A 17219-nucleotide genomic window follows, 5' to 3' on the forward strand; every position below is an offset into this window, starting at 1 on the left:
GAGGTAATTCTAAAACATTTAACATACAATTTACCTCCCTTACACTATTTATATATTATGTATAAAGAAATGTCAGGTTTTGGACTAATTGCCAAAAAAAGGGGGGGTTGTTTTCATTTTTTTTTCTTTCAAATTTCTCAAATTCTAAATTTTTGAAAAGTTAAAAGAACATTGTGCAAAAGATTTGTAAGATTTTGACATTTTTTATGTGTTAGAAACTCATATTATGGTAAAAATTTGATCGCAATCCAAATTCAGAGCTGTATCAAGGTTGAATTGCCCCAACTGTTCAGGGTTCGACTTTGGCAGTTGTATAAAGCTGCGCCCTGCGGAGCACCTGGTTACATTTAAAATAACCTGTTTTAATGTTAAAAAAAAGGGTGTTAACAAGCATGAATGATATAGGTAAAAAATGGTTGAAAGTGGTCAAGTTTTTTTTTTTTTTTATAGAATATTATTGTGAATGAAGCAAAACCGTCTGATGCCTAGTCAAAGCATAAAATTCAAACTATAAATGAGTCAAGGAAATATATTTGTGTCCTTAATTGATTATGATTTAAAGGTATATAAAAAATAAGGTAAAGGACTGACATAGGTTGAATGATATAAAAGATATAAAAGTCATGTATTGCAAAGCTACATGTAGGAAATAATCATATGCCAAAGAATGCTGTTTTTATTGGCAATTCTTTATAACCTTTTGCAAAGATAGCACTAAAGAGCTTACATATAAGCAGTTTTAAAATTATATCTGTTATGAAAGTGGTTTTCTGATTGTAACTAGATAATGAATATACATGATATAGAGACACATTTGATGACTTGATAAAGTGTACCCAATTACTAATGTCTAATTCTGATAAGTCTACAGATCACAGATTGTTGTGATTGAAATGTATTTGCTTTGTAAATTATTGATGAATTAATGACCCTTTTTACATATTGATAATTTCCTTCAAGTCAGAAACATATTAATAACAAATCTTGGCTATACAACAGGAATATTTATTGATTTTTTTGCTGAATGATAGGAATTTTACAGAATTGTAAATTTTGGTGTCCAGCATATTCTATTTCAATTACGAAGGGACAATTTTTTCAGGAGGGGGACTAGTGATAATATCTCATATTATGTATTGTAGTTTTTTTCACACTGGTCACCTGATAGTATCTTCATTTATTTATAATTAGATACTCCCGAATATATGCATGATATATCTGTTTATTTACATAGAACATCAATCATGTCAATAGGAATGGTTAATGTAGATAATGTCATTCATTTTAATTCCATGAGTCCATTATTCCTTTGATGTCAAGATGTAAGCAAAAACAGTAAGTTGTTATGTGTGCACATTTTGCTTTAAATTATGAGTGAGGTATGCTTAGCAAAACACATGTGCATTTTTGTTTAAAAGTTATTAAATTAATTAAGTTCATTGTACAATGTATGTACCTTGTTAAATATTTTGTCATCAATATTTTTACGTTTTTGGTAAGGATCTCATTACTGCTTCAATGATAAATGAGCCCAAAAAACATAAACTATCTCTTTGACACATTCCCCATTTCCATTCTCAATTTTATTATCAAATTTTGAAATTTTAGAAAAGGAAAGAAAGAAGTAACTCTTACTTTTTCAAATGTGGTCAAGGCTAAGAACATCTCAGGATTAGGTTCATTCATTGAAGCATCTTCAAATTCTAATTGGATTTATGCAAAAAATGGCATATTTTTTTGAGACATTTTTGATTAAAAAAGAAAGATGTTGTACTATTGCAAAGGATAATTTATATTTACTTATTTCTTTTGAAAGGTTAAAGAAAATATTACATCTCACGATCGAAATATTTTCCAAAATAAATGAACATATGTTACTATATTATTTAGTAAACTGTTTATTCTAATGTTGTAGATGGTAATTTTTTAACCAGCTGAATTAATTGACACCATGGCAGAAATGGATGAATTCCCTGTGGTGTTTATAGACCCTGTCTATGCTACAGTCACCAGTTTGTCTGGACTAGATGATGGTGATGAGACTGCTGATCTAAAATGGATTGAAAATTGTGGGATGTCAGGGGGAATAATCAAGTTCTCAACACAGGGATGTGTACAGAGAAGAGTAAGAAATGATAGAGAACATTATAATCTGAAGAGAAAACATGCTGTTTTGCAACATTATAACATAAAAATTATTCTGTGGTAGTATGACTAAAAAGGAGAAATTATATGCATTAAAAACTCATCTGTAAAGTTGTAAACAAAACAACCAAAATGCATAGACAAAGGCAAAACAACTAAATGAACCAAAAATGTCAAAATAATAAATGCATTAACAATGTCAAAACAACAAAATGTATAAACAAAAACAAAACAGTAGAATTCACAAAGAAAATCAAAACAGCAAAATGCATGAACAAAGTCAAAACAGCAGAATTCACAAAGAAAGTCAAAACAACAAAATGTATGAACAAAGTCAAAACAGTAGAATTCACAAAGAAAATCAAAACAGCAAAATGCATGAACAAAGTCAAAACAGCAGAATTCACAAAGGAAGTCAAAACAGCAAAATGTATGAACAAAGTCAAAACAGCAGAATTCACAAAGAAAATCAAAACAGCAAAATGCATGAACCAAGTCAAAACAGCAGAATTCACAAAGAAAGTCAAAACAACAAAATGTATGAACAAAGTCAAAACAGTAGAATTCACAAAGAAAATCAAAACAGCAAAATGCATGAACAAAGTCAAAACAGCAGAATTCACAAAAGAAGTCAAAACAACAAAATGCATGAACAAAGTCAAAACAGCAGAAATCACAAAGAAAGTCAAAACAACAAAATGTATGAACAAAGTCAAAACAGTAGAATTCACAAAGAAAATCAAAACAGCAAAATGCATGAACAAAGTCAAAACAGTAGAATTCACAAAGAAAATCAAAACAGCAAAATGCACGAACAAAGTCAAAACAGCAGAATTCACAAACAAAGAAAATCAAAACAGCAAAATGCATGAACAAAGTCAAAACAGCAGAATTCACAAAGAAAATCAAAACAGCAAAATGTATGAACAAAGTCAAAACAGCAGAATTTACAAAGAAAATCAAAACAGCAAAATGCATGAACAAAGTCAAAACAGCAGAATTCACAAAGAAAGTCAAAACAACACACTGTATGAACAAAGTCAAAACAGTAGAATTCACAAAGAAAATCAAAACAGCAAAATGCATGAACAAAGTCAAAACAGCAGAATTCACAAAGGAAGTCAAAACAACAAAATGCATGAACAAAGTCAAAACAGCAGAAATCACAAAGAAAGTCAACACATCAAAATGCATAAAAAATGTCAAAACAACATAATGCATAAACAATGTCATAGCAAAAAACAATGTCAAATCAACAATGCATCAACAAAGTCTTAACAAAATGCATTAAAAAAAATAAAACAACATAATACATAAACAATGTCAGAACAACATAATGCAGAAACAATGTCAAAAAAAAGATAATGCTTAAACAATGTCAAAACAACAAAATGCATAAACGAAGTCAAAACAGTAAAATGCATAAACGAAGTCAAAACAGTAAAATGCATAAACAATGTCAAAACAACATAATGCAAACACTGTCAATCAACATAATGCAAACAATGTCAAAACAACATAATGCAAACAGTGTCAAATCAACATAATGCAAACAATGTCAAATCAAAATAATGCATAAACAATGTCAAAACAACATAATGCATAAACAATGTCAAAACAACAACATGCATGAACAAAGTCAAAACAGCAGAAACCACAAAGAAAGTCAAAACAACAAAATGCATAAACAATGTCAGAATAACAAAATCACAGGTATTTGGGGCATACGAGCCCCAAGTGATTTAGTAAAAAAGTTATTGTAATCGACTAGCAATGGATTGTTGAGACTTGATATATGTTTATACATTGTAGAATATTTCAAATAAATAAACACTAAACAATTTTTTTTTAGTGAGGTCCAAAAAAGGGGGATCCATGCCCCAAATACCTGTGAACAAAATGCATAAACAATGTCAAAACAACATAATGCAATCACTGTCAATCAACATAATGCATAAACAATGTCAAAACAACAAAATGCATGAACAAAGTGAAAACAGCAAAAATCACAAAGAAAGTCAAAACAACATAATGCATAAACAATGTCAAGTCAACATAATGCATAAACAATGTCAAAACAACATAATGCATAAACAATGTCAAAATTACATAATGCATAAACAATGTCAAATCAACATAATGCACAAACAATGTCAAATCAACATAATGCATAAACAATGTCAAATCAACATAATGCATAAACAATGTCAGAACAACATAATGCATAAACAATGTCAAATCAACACAATGCATAAACAATGTCAGAACAACATAATGCATAAACAATGTCAAATCAACATAATGCATAAACAATCATGTTTTATGAAGTGAATGGTTGAATTTCCAATGTGGATTAATTTGAGACCTTATTGCAGTCCAATGTAAGCTACTATGTAAAGATGGCAGAAGAAACAAGTACAGATATGATAGCAGACTATTTCTACAAAGCCTGGAAGTTAGGGACACCAAACATAGTGGTATCTATTATATCTAATCCTGATCTTTGGAAGAGATGGAAAAACCAGAAACAAAGAGATGATTTCCAGAAAGGGATTGTGGAGGTATTAACTGTTATTATTTAAGTGAAAAGAAAGGTTATCAATATAAAAAAAAATTAAAGAACATATTCATTCATTAGTAACTTGTAAAATATAACGAAATTGACTTTAAGACTTTACAAGTTGATAGAAATAGGTCACCTTTTCAAGTTTGAAAATATGTAAATAGGTCGGAAAAATTATCAGAAATATATGATAAGGTCAATAAAGTTCTAAAAACTTCTTCGTCTGTCATCTTTCTTGGTGTTCCTGTCTGTGTTTATTTCAACCAAGTTCTCTCTTTTGACACTTTCGTAATCCACTCTTACATTGCATACCATATGAAACCCAAACAATATTGGAAAAGGTTACATTTTTACATACGCAATATATGAAAAGGTATACCATTTTAAAATCTAAATTATATGAAAAGGGTAGGGTAACAGAACTTCAGCGGCATCTCTTATCCATTAAGTATTGAAGTGGACCCCACGAGTGAAGAATACAATATTTTATATTGACTTGGAGATTATTTGAAAATAACTAGACACTTCAGACCTACCACTAGCATTGTGACATATAATATTAAAAAAAAACCCAGTACATATAGATTCAAGGAAGGACAAAATCCTTTTTAGCTCACCTGACCTGAAAGGTCAAGTGAGCTTTTCTCATCACTTGGCGTCCGTCGTCTGTCGTCCAGCGTCCTGCGTCCGTCGTCCGTCATCCGTAAACTTTTACAAAAATCTTCTCCTCTGAAACTACTAGGCCAAATTTAACCAAACTTGGCCATAATCATCCTTGGGGTATCTAGTTTAAGAAATGTGTCCCATGACCTGGCCATCAAACCAAGATGGCCGCCATGGCTAAAAATAGAACACGGGGGTAAAATGTATGTTTTGGCTTATATCTTTAAAACCAAAGCATTTAGAGCAAATCTGACAGGGATAAAATTGTTGATCAGGTCAAGATCTATCTGCCCTGAAATTTTCAGACGAATCAGACAACCTTTTGTTGGGTTGCTGCCCCTGAATTGGTAATTTTAATGAAATTGTGAAGTTTTTGGTTATTATCTTGAATACTATTATAGATAGAGATAAACTGTAAACAGCAATAATGTTCAGCAAAATAAGACCTACAAATAAGTCAACATGACCAAAATTGTCAGTCTACCCCTTAAGGAGTTATTGCCCTTTATAGTCAATTTTAACAACTTTTTCGTCATTTTTTGTAACTTCTACAAAAATCTTCTTCTCTAAAACTACTTGGCCAAATTTAAACTAATTTAAATTTAAAATGACCCCACCTACCAATCAAAATGGCCGACATGGCTAAATTTAGAACATAGTGGTAAAATGCAGTTTTTGCTTTATATTTATGAATCTTTGAAACTAAGACATTTAGGGCAAATCTTTCAAGATTTAAATGTCCATCAGAATAAGATCTATCCCTCACAAATTTTCAGATGAATCCTACAATCCATTGTTGGGTTTCTGCCCTAAAATTGGTAATTTTAAGAAAATTTTGCAGTTTTTGGTTATTATCTTGAGATAAACTGTAAACAGCAATAATGTTTAGCAAAGTAAGATCTACAAATAAGTCAGCATGACCTAAATTGTCAGAGAACCCCTTAAGGAGTTATTGTCCTTTATAATCAATATTGAACAACTTTTCGTCATTTTTGTAACTTGTACAAAAATCTTCTTTTCTAAAACTATGGGCCAAATTTAACCAAACTTGCCCACAATCATTACTAGGGTATCTTTTTTAAAAAAAAGTGTCTAATTACCCCACCTACCAACCAAGATCGCTGACATCAGTAAATACAGTAACAGGTGAGCGACACAGGCTCTTGAGAGCCTCTAGTTATTATTTTTTATTATTTTTATAAATAACTCCTTCCTACTATTAAACGTCAAATTTATGGGATTAATGAATCCTTACAAGATTAATAGGCTATTTCAGATTCTAAACCTGTATTTGTACTAGGCTGATGCTTTAAGTTATGTTTTTGTTTACTTAATATCTGCACTGATGTTTGATTATAATGTCATTTATTTTTATCTATTCTTTAACAAATATAACTCATGTGCCCTTTTTTTAGGCTATAAATACCACATCCATGTGGTTACTTACTGATGGCACTAACACTGGTGTTTCTAAGATGATAGGAAATGCTATAAAGAAGGAAAAAGAAAGAAGACATTTGTTAGCAGCAAATATTTCTAAGCAGCACTTAGTTTCTGATAATCTAGAGAAACTACCGAAAATTACAGCAATAGGAGTTATTCCAACTTCTAAATTGTCCTATGCTGAAGTGTTTGAGACTCAGGTTTGTGAACTGTACAATATATGCTAAGGAGTGTTATAACAGTGTGCAGGTATCATCTATTTAAGATTTTAAGTTCCCTAGCAGGAATCAAACCTGATGCAGAAAATTTGTTTCTCATGCAATGACTCAAATATATGAATTTTAAATGAAAGGAATGTGCAATTCTATAGGTGATTTCAATTTTAAATGATTTTCCTTTGAATACCATTTTTTCTCCGCATTTGATGAAAGCCATAATATGCGAGACATAGGGATATTTTTTAACTTATCTAAAAAAGGCCATTGTGAGCTTTTATTATCATTCAGAATTCACCTTTATCTTTAAACATTTTCTAAGATCTTCTCCAACTGTTTAATATTTTAATAACAACTGCAATTGTTACAGATTATTCAAAGGGGTGTGGGCAAATAGTAAAGTGTGTCAATATTTCAAAAAAAATATCCTAAGATTAATCCTTGTAGATTCTATTGACCTTAAGTTGCTGTTTTGGTAAAGGAGTAAGCGCAGTATGACCCCTTTTTGGTCCCAAAATATAACAGTTTTACAAAATTGTTAAAATGTGAACTTTTAGCTATTTATTGGAAAGAAGAATACTTCTGTTACATAAATATGGGCTGTTTTTTGGCAATACAATTTACATGTATCTAGCATCTAAGTACTAGCATCATTAAGTCATGCTAAATTACTTAAATCGTAACAATTTTAGCATTTGAGTAAAGTTTTAGACGGTTTCCGTCTTAAATGAAAGTGGCTGCATGTGTGTTCATTCTTAATATTAAAATATAAGTTATATTTGATGATAATACATAACAAAAGCGGTATATAAACTTTGAGAGTGAAAACGGATGCAGCCACTTTCATTTTTACAAAAAACATCTGAAAAGTAGCATGTTATAATATATTTGATAGATATTTCATATTTAAGCTTGAATTCAAGCATATTTAATGAATAAATCAGTGCAATTCTTTCATATAAACTAATTGAATCCACTAAAGTAGACACTTAAGTGTTTAAAAAGTGTCCAAAATCTTTAATCAGATGAACCTAAAGTTTGAGGCCAAAATCGGCTCTTACCGGACATACTCCTCTTATCAATTTTGTGTATTAGTTTAAAAACTTTAATAGAAAATCAGAAATTGAAAAAACACAAATGATCAGAAATTTGAGTGATACAAAATTGCAAAATGGTTGATACCATAAAATGATGGCTTTTTGGAGTTATTTCCCTTAAAGTTGCATTTTTAAAAAGTGTACATTTTGCCTATTATTTTGAAAACTGAAATACACGTAGAAGGACAGGAACTGCTAAAGAGTAGAAAGTGATCAACAATTATAGTCCAGTAAAAACAAACCATTTATTGACTTCTTATAGGTGCTGTTGCCCTTAAATGACAATTTTGAGTGTATTTTATGGTCCTGTCAGATTTTGTGTTCATGTACTGACTATATTTGAATAACATTTTCCTTCCAGGATTCAGAAATCAGCATTGAATTGAGTGATCAAGATAACATGTCGCTGTTAGAGGAACTAAATCCTGACCTTACCAACTTTATAATGTTAGATCAGGTTAAGACTAACCAAGATGTAAATGATTATAGACTAGCTATAGAGAAGAGATTTAGACGTCCTGTTGGCAAACCAAAGCAGTACAGAAAAATTGATGGTAAAATTTGAGTGGGATACATTAAATGTCATTTATTTACTGATTAATTTGTATTCTTAGTACAGCATTTGTGAATGTGTTGAAAAAAAGGGTATGTAAAGCATGCTTGATTTGATTGTAGAAGACAACAGACCTATCCATTTTATGGTCATACTGAAGAAATTTAAATTAGTAATTGGAGTTGCAGTGAAATGTATATAAATGACACATCTTATCATGGCTTTGATGAACTTTTATCATGTAATACAGTTAATTTATTTGTTTAATACAAATCATGGTCTTTATTCCTATCATGCTCAAATTATAGGCAATATTTTCTTTTGCATTTATTCAATTTTATTCCAGACAATGGATCAGGGGAAGTAATCACAGGTACCACTACTCCTCTTGTTGGTCTGCTGATTCAAGGTGGCAGGACAGATATAGAACATGTTTGTGATTTGATCAAAATCAAAGTACCGATAGTCATTCTGAAAGGAACAGGATCTGCTGCTGATCTCTTCTCATTTGCACATGATGAAATTAAAAAAAGGTAAACATTTATCTGTACATATTGAAATGAAAATTAATTTTTCATATATTGATAAACATTGGAACCTTTTTTCTTTCAAAAAAAATTTATTAGATAACAAGGGTTTGTACAAGATTTTCAAAAATGTCTTTTTAAACTTTATATACCAGGTAATTGAATGGGTTAGCAAGCAAAACATTGTAATAACGAGACATGGATAAAACCATACGATTTGAAAATCAGACAAAATTAAAAAAAAAAGATAATGGTGATGGAAGTGTTTAACCACCTTGACTGGATTTACATCCCTCGCACGGTTGGCTCAGTGCCTGATGAGCTTTAAATATTTTCTGCAGTTGGTGGTCAGGAACAGGTTGAAGGTGCCATTTTGGTAAGGGCCATCTTGGTTTTGTTGAGTTGTTTTTGGTTTGTTTACTATTTTGATGTTTCTTTTGAGTCTGTATTTCACAATGGCTGCTTTCAGGGCCAGGCTGGTCAGCTTGGCAGCCCGCTAACCACAATGATGGAGTACTGGTAGATAAGTCTCGGACATAGTAATAACGATGACAGGAAACCTTATCAGGACCACAGTAAAATGGAGATCCATTATCAAACACCTAGGATACAGCCCTCCGTCGTCAGTCGGCATAACACTCCACAATCCAAAATGGGTTTTGGAGTGCATGCTGAAGCGGGTATTTATGTAGAAAAAAAATGTTTACTGTACAGCGTTGAATTGGTTTCTGTCATCAAAAGTAGTAAACTTTTGATCCATCTATCAGTAGTCCCTCATAGTAGATAGCGGGTAAAGGAGAGCTGACCTAGCACGTCTGTTCTGACAGAGACGTGACTGAATAACAAGATAAGCATAGATCATTAATCTTCTATTAGTTTTACATAACAATTTTAATCAAAGTCCTGAAGAACTGAACATCAAAAGACCGCAAGTTCTAGTGAATGGTCTCAGAAAAAAAATCATATCTCTTTACCTGAAAGTAAGCTCAAGGTACATAGATATATTTTTTTCTGAGACAAGTTTCTGTGTGAATATAAATAAATAACAGGGAATTTAACTTCACCGTAATAATTATTACATTTTCTTCTTTAGACCAGATGAAGAGCATGTGAATTCATATGTAAAACCTGAACTCCTCAAAAGATTGATGAAGGCATTTCCTAATGAATTTAAGAATGATGTTTTAGCCAGAAATCAATGTAGAGACAGGATGGTTGAATGTTTACAGTTTTCTTTGAAGGTGTGTATTATTTGAATGTTAGATTGATTTCTTTTAGATAGGAAAATACTTTTTTGTTTCAGATTTTTAGCTATATTGTTGTATGGTTCATTGTTTATAATTACACGTCCACTATGTTTGTTCTTTTTTAATTTACTATTTATATCCTATATATTTTGTAGCACTTTTAGAAATATTATTTGACATTTAGAAGTATTTTTCTTATCTTGTTCCAATATTAATGTGCCCCAACCTCAAATTCCATGATTTCACCACTTGTTACAGGATACATTTCCCACAGTTCCTTTAAAAAAGGTAAGTGACTAAGCTTTGTACTATTGCAATGCTTGGTATGGTCACATTGCAGTATCCAGATGACAAAATTTGTTTGCTGCATTCTAGATATTGACAGGGTATCTGATCGATTTGATTCTCAAATCTTCAAGCTAGGATATGCATGTTTAAAGACTGTAGTTGAGCTTAAATTGAAGACTAGAGTCACTAGACATACTGTATTTGTATGCATTTTCTCTGATTTCTTCTAATCAACCAAATTTGATACATATATAGTTACTTTGAGTTCTGACTTGACTTTACTTTTATAATTATGTTGGTACATTTGTTGTTGTTTTTTATGAAAAAGTACCTACTTTAGAATATGAAAATATGAAATAAAGTAAAATCTAATGAAATCTGGTAGATTGTTGTCTCATTGGCAACCATACCACAACTCCTTATTTTGATTAGTGAAGATAATGAAGAAATAAGTACAAATAGATTTCATTCTCTTATCATTTGTCCTCATCATGGTTTCTGTCTCTTTGTAACAGATTGCTCTAGTGCTAGGCTTTTGTTCATTCTGATCTAATCTCAAAATTCTTCTCCCTATCTTCATATCTATAAATTTCACCAGTAGCTCTGGTTTTGTTCTTCTGTACCGGTAATCACCTATGCCTCCTTTCAATCATTTACAACATCATAAAATTTGAATTTTCAGGATAAAAACTAACAATTGCAGTTTATTAAAAAATTAAATACATTTTTCTGGAGGTTTTTTATGTGCACTGGACTAGTTTCTACAAACAGATATGAATCTTCTTGTGAGTTATTTTGTTCAGTTTACACACCAATAAACATCCCAAAAAAGTTTGATACAATTCTTTAACTATTGGATCATATGTTTTAAAAACAATCCATTGCAGATCACTTATATGCAACATAGTGTAGTATTCCATTGATTTGTTTAAGCAGTTATTTAGAGTGTAATCAACACAGGTAAAACTTATTAAGCCACCAGTTTGTCTTTACATTTCTTAGTTACGAAAGTAGTCTTGTGAACATGGTTGATAGAAAAAATTGTCTCAAAGATCACTAAGAGAGGCTCCTGTAATCAATCATAGAACAGGATTTATAATTATGCAAATCATATAAGACCTATTATAGTACAAGTATGATTATCATACTACATGTATTAATATAACATCATAGATATCTAAAATCATATAGTAAGATAAATATTGGCTTTCCCCAATGACTTTTAAGATAACTTAATGGTTCATATCAGAAAGACAGATTATTTATAATGGGACCAGAAAAGTCCCATATATGTTGGACCTAAATTGAACCAAGAATCAAGGCTAAGAAAAGATATGATTCTCTGACACAAGTTGCAGACTTATATGTTAATATCTACAACATTGTACTAAGTAAATGCAGTTTATAATTTTAGGTTGAACAAAATTTTGTTACAGTGTTAGACATTGATGCAGACACCAGTGTTCTACAGAATTTAAACAAGTACATTCTTCTTGCTTTATTTGAATGTAAGTATTTGTGTTAATAAAGAATATCATTTCATATACTTTATACAACTATGGAACAACAATGCACATTGGAAGAAAATCTATAGACATACATAATATGATACATATAAAAATAACAAGAATTACCAAATACAGTACAAAAGATCAACAACCATGCAAATTTATCATATAAATATAATGTATATATGATAATATAAATCAGAAAATGTGTTTATAATATAAAATAGAAATATGATAAATTTTATTGTTTACTTAAATAGAGTTTCCTTTGCAGCACAAGAACCACAGAAAGGTAGAATGCTTCAAGAACAACTGCAGAAAAACTTGAAACTGACATTAGACTGGAATAGACAGGATCTAGCATTATCACAGATATTCCAGAAGTATGACTGGGTTAGAATAAAGGTAACACTGATATTCATACTTGTGTAACATTGTTGTAATATAACTGAGTTAGAATAAAAGTAGCCCTCGCATTTATTAGAATTTTAAGCTGTCAGAATCTGTAACACCAATTTCACTTTCAAGTTTTTCTATGACAAGTTGAAAATTAAAACTTAGCCAGAACCGATTATATGTAACAGTTTCAGTCATTGTACAATATTAAAGCTGTTTAATTTAATTAAAGATGTTCACTACTTTTTTTTGTCTCGCCTTGATGAAGTAAAAAAGCAAGACATAGGTGGCGACAGCGCCAGCGCCAGCGATGGCGGCGTTAACAATGTATTAGTTTGTGATTTGTTCTAGTTTATGGTGAACCATAAGTGGTAGGTTAATCATATTTGGTATGCAGTTGTATAAGCATTGGCACATCTCATATCCATGGAGAATATTTGGCCCTGCCCCCTCAGTCATGGTCTATTGACTTCAAAACTTTTGCTTATTTACATGTATTAGTTTGTGATACGGTCAGTTTATGGGGAACCACAAGTAGTAGGTCAATAATATTTGGTATGCAGTTGTGTAAGCATCCGCCTATCTCATTTCCATGGAGATAATTTAGCTCCGCCCCCTTAGTCGTGGTCTATTGACTGAAACTTTTGCTTATTTTACATGTATTAGTTTGTGATTAGGTCAATTCAAGGGGAACCATTTTTGGTAGGCCAATGTTAATTGGTATTCAGTTGTATAAGCATTGGCACATCACATTTCCATGAAGAATACTTGGCCTCACCCCTCAGTCACAGTCTAATGACTTCGAAACTTATCTTAGTTTACATGTATTAGTTTGTGATTAGATCAGTTTAAGATGAACTTCTTATGTTAAGTCAATGATATTTGGTATGCAAATTTATTGGCATTTGCAAGCATCGTTTCTATGGAGACCCACCCCCTCTTACTGACTTTGAAACTTTTCTATAGTTTACTAGTTAATGTTTGTATTTAGATTTGGAAACGACTTATAATAAGTCAATGGTCATGATGGTATTTGGTATGCAGTTGTATAAGCATTGGTACATCTCATTTAAATGGACATTGTTTAGCCATATAACTCAGTCATGATTCATTGACTTTGAATATTTTCATAACTTGTGTTAGATGTTAAAGTTTTGTTATTTTAATTTTAACATTTCATAATCAAAATTACAAAAAGGTGAGACATATCTCTGTGATAACAGTTTATTTACTTTTTTCGGAATCCTGGTTTTATCAATGAAGTGCTGATAAAAAATTTGCCTGCTAACACCTACTTATCTTTTCATAATTTTATTAGATATAATTGAAAAAGTCATTTTGAATATCTTCGAATATCCTTGTTATTTTTTTTTATAGTTTTTGAAAGAAAAAGTTGGAATACTAATTGTAGGAATAATTGAGAGATAATTTCCTGCCAAATATTCAAAAGATTGTATCTCAAAAGCAAGGACACAGACCTCTCATTTGTATCTATTTTATTTTGTTCCTTATTCAAATGAAATTGTGTGGGAGACCATGCAGACCTCAATGTAATTCAACTCAAAATGCTTAAGGAGGCTCGAGGGTATAAAAATTTCAGAAAAAAATTAAACATTTGTTTTTCATTACAAATTTTATTTGTTACCTTTTGTAGTTGTTACTTTATCATATGGTACAAAAATCATTCAAAACAATCAATTCGTGTTGGCCCCAGATGACTTATAAAATGTATACATCATTGAAAAAGTTCCAAATTATCTCCCTTTGGTGGAAAAATGCCATTTTTTGGCTTTAAAATTGAAATATCTTGTTTATACAAAATTCTCAGAAATGATCCTGAATATGTTTAATTGTCATTTGTTCCATGTTTGCATTGTGTTCTGATTCTTTGTAAATATTTTTTATGGTAAATTTATTTCTGTTTGATGTGATGCTGTTCTAATCTTATTTTAATTGTCTTTTGTTTATACTGTATCTTTTCTGTGGTAATCTGTTATGTAATAGGGAAATGTGTGTTAACACCTGAGCAAACATCCAACCTCATATCTTCTTGCAAATTCTTTGACCTGACAATTAAACCATCCTGATCTAACTTTCGGCCCTATATTTTAATTTTGCTAATAAATGTGTCAGTGAACAAAATCCTCAAAGTCACACATAATGAGTTCATATTAATTTCATAGTAATTTAAATAATTTAATTACCCCTGATTTCTTTCAGAACACACCGTTTGAACTCATGATATGTAAAATTAAGGATTTAGTGCTCACATTATTATCAACCTAATTATTCCTGCTATCACCTATCTTGTAAATAAACTCCTGGGAAATACTGTGTAGCAATGCCATTGGTATCCATGTTTGAATTAAACATAAATCATAATTTAATTACAACTTTTATTTTATATATATACATCACAATTATAATTTGGCCCTTGGGGAAACTACTCAGCTAAAAAATTTAATTTTTTGCTCCATGCCTAAACCAAGAGCCTAGCTATGTGCATACTGAAAAGTAGCAAAGTATAGACCCCTGGCTTGACATCACACCAATCCAATTGGAACGATGGTTCAAAATAAATGCATGAGGCTATCAGGAAGCCTATGAGGCTATCATTCCTAGAGGCTATCATGCCTATGAGGCTATGAGGAAGCCTATAATGAGACAATGAGGAAGCCTGTAAGGAGGCTATGAGGAAGCCTAGTAGTGTTGATGTTGAATTGGTGTTGGAATGAATTTGTATGAAATTTGACAGTTTATCCCCAGAAATTCTTGGGGGATGAGTGAAATTTTTGAAACAACCAGTGATAAAATTTCATAAATGGCCATAACACAGATGGTAACAGCTGAGTGTCCCAAGCCAAATGCCTTAATGAATTCTTGAATTGTGAGTTTTCTATTAAGACAGGGATCTGGCTTCCCAGAAATATTTAACTCTAACCCATTAGCTGCAACAGAGTGAATTTGGGGAGTTTCATAGTTTGGGATAAGAAGAGATGCCAAATTAACATCCTTACCGTCAATGATTTGCTTTTGAATAGAAGGAGATATAATGTCCACATTAGAATATTCATCCGAACGCACTCCACATGAAACATTTCCAACTTGTGGTCCTGAGATGAAAGATGCATGCTCTTGTGTATTTCCATGTAAAACGGTATTATTTCCTCTGTTAGAAGTTTCACTCCTATTCCCAATCCCTGCATGGTTGTACCACTGTTGAAGGTTGAATTCGTGATCTCTACCTGTGTCATGAGTACAATTGTCTCTGTAAATTAGCTGTTTGAAGGTCTCTTGAAGTCCTTCAAAACACTGAGCTATGTTCCTGTCTGTTCCACCATTCTCATTTTCACCATTTGAAACACTGCTTCTGTGTTGATGCACTGATTCTGCTAAGGTAATTGGAAGAGTGCTCTCTGGTGAGGAATCTGTGTTAATCTCATCACTAACGGTGTCTGTCTGTTGTGTCTCTAAAGGTGTTACTCCATCAAAACAATTCTCTAAATAAAGTTGTTTTAACACTTGTTTTGACATACCAGAAGGTGTTCTTATTCCCTTTTTGTTAAGTTCTTCTTTTAGTTTGTTTATTGTCCAGTTAGAAGGGTTATTAGAATCCCATTGGGTCTCATACGGAGAACTCCTAGTTTTCCTTCGAACACCTTTTCCTCTGCCAGACATTTTGTTGTCAGTTATTCCAAAATAATGTTTATTTTTTCAGGTTATATAGTTTGAATTATATTTAGTTGTTTAAAAACTGTCATATAGCTTTGTAAAGTAATCCAAACACTGAAAGTTCAAGTTTTTAGCTAAAACACTATTAGCACTATTAGGCAAGATTATTCTATAACTGCTTAATCTGCATTTAGATAAATGAATACTCAAGGCAGCATACACAGGTTTTTAATACACAACTTCTTAATGGGATACTCCTAAGTGGAAGGAGTTACAAAACTGCACCCAGATTAATGTATCAAGAAACAAAGGACAAAGGAAACCAAATGCCACAAGTGGTCACTAATTAACAAGACATGTATATTTGTATTGGAACTGATGAAATTAGACCTCCTGCTAAGAACATGTGATAAACTTCACATCTAACTGATTGACATATGATAATAAATCTGTTTCATCTCAACAGCAAAGAAAATACACATCCTGGGAAAATCCTAAAATAATGACTACTGAGTAATTAAAATCAAATCATGTATAAACATAACTTATATAACATATAAGTACCTATTTAACTCATCGGTGACCTATATTTTTTAATATAATTTCAATATAAACTGTACTTAAACTAAATTATTGTAAAATTTGATTGATTTCTGAAATAAATTTCTTTTTTTATTTCGATATTACCTTTATTTCTCCTATTACTTCAACAGTAAAAAACCACCTTTACAAAAATGTATGCTTGTTTCGAAGGCAGATTGTGAGCGCAAATTAACGGTGACCCCACTTTTTTATTTTATTTTTCTATTAACTATAAGATAAAGTTCATTTATAGAAAAATATAGAGAAATCCTATATAAATGATTTAGACCCGCGAACCCCCTTAATTTGTTTATAGTCAT

At 31.3% G+C, this 17219-nt stretch overlaps 1 protein-coding gene across 3 annotated transcripts in view; it reads left to right on the forward strand.

The window, feature by feature from the left end:
- Positions 1 to 17219, forward strand: part of LOC143068310 (transient receptor potential cation channel subfamily M member-like 2) — an 84169-nt gene that overhangs the window by 21679 nt on the left and 45271 nt on the right. For 2 of the 3 annotated variants that reach the window (XM_076242253.1, XM_076242254.1), the window contains exons 2-10: positions 1916 to 2125; positions 4521 to 4706; positions 6787 to 7014; positions 8488 to 8680; positions 9026 to 9212; positions 10300 to 10447; positions 10712 to 10741; positions 12156 to 12249; positions 12524 to 12654. In XM_076242253.1, coding sequence (XP_076098368.1) covers positions 1952 to 2125; positions 4521 to 4706; positions 6787 to 7014; positions 8488 to 8680; positions 9026 to 9212; positions 10300 to 10447; positions 10712 to 10741; positions 12156 to 12249; positions 12524 to 12654 — 1371 coding nt within the window. In that variant the 5' untranslated portion in view covers positions 1916 to 1951. The remainder of the gene's footprint in view (positions 1 to 1915; positions 2126 to 4520; positions 4707 to 6786; positions 7015 to 8487; positions 8681 to 9025; positions 9213 to 10299; positions 10448 to 10711; positions 10742 to 12155; positions 12250 to 12523; positions 12655 to 17219) is intronic. The other variant, XM_076242255.1, reaches the window with a different exon arrangement.

Source organism: Mytilus galloprovincialis, chromosome 3, assembly GCF_965363235.1.
Source record: "Mytilus galloprovincialis chromosome 3, xbMytGall1.hap1.1, whole genome shotgun sequence".
NCBI lineage: Eukaryota > Metazoa > Mollusca > Bivalvia > Mytilida > Mytilidae > Mytilus > Mytilus galloprovincialis.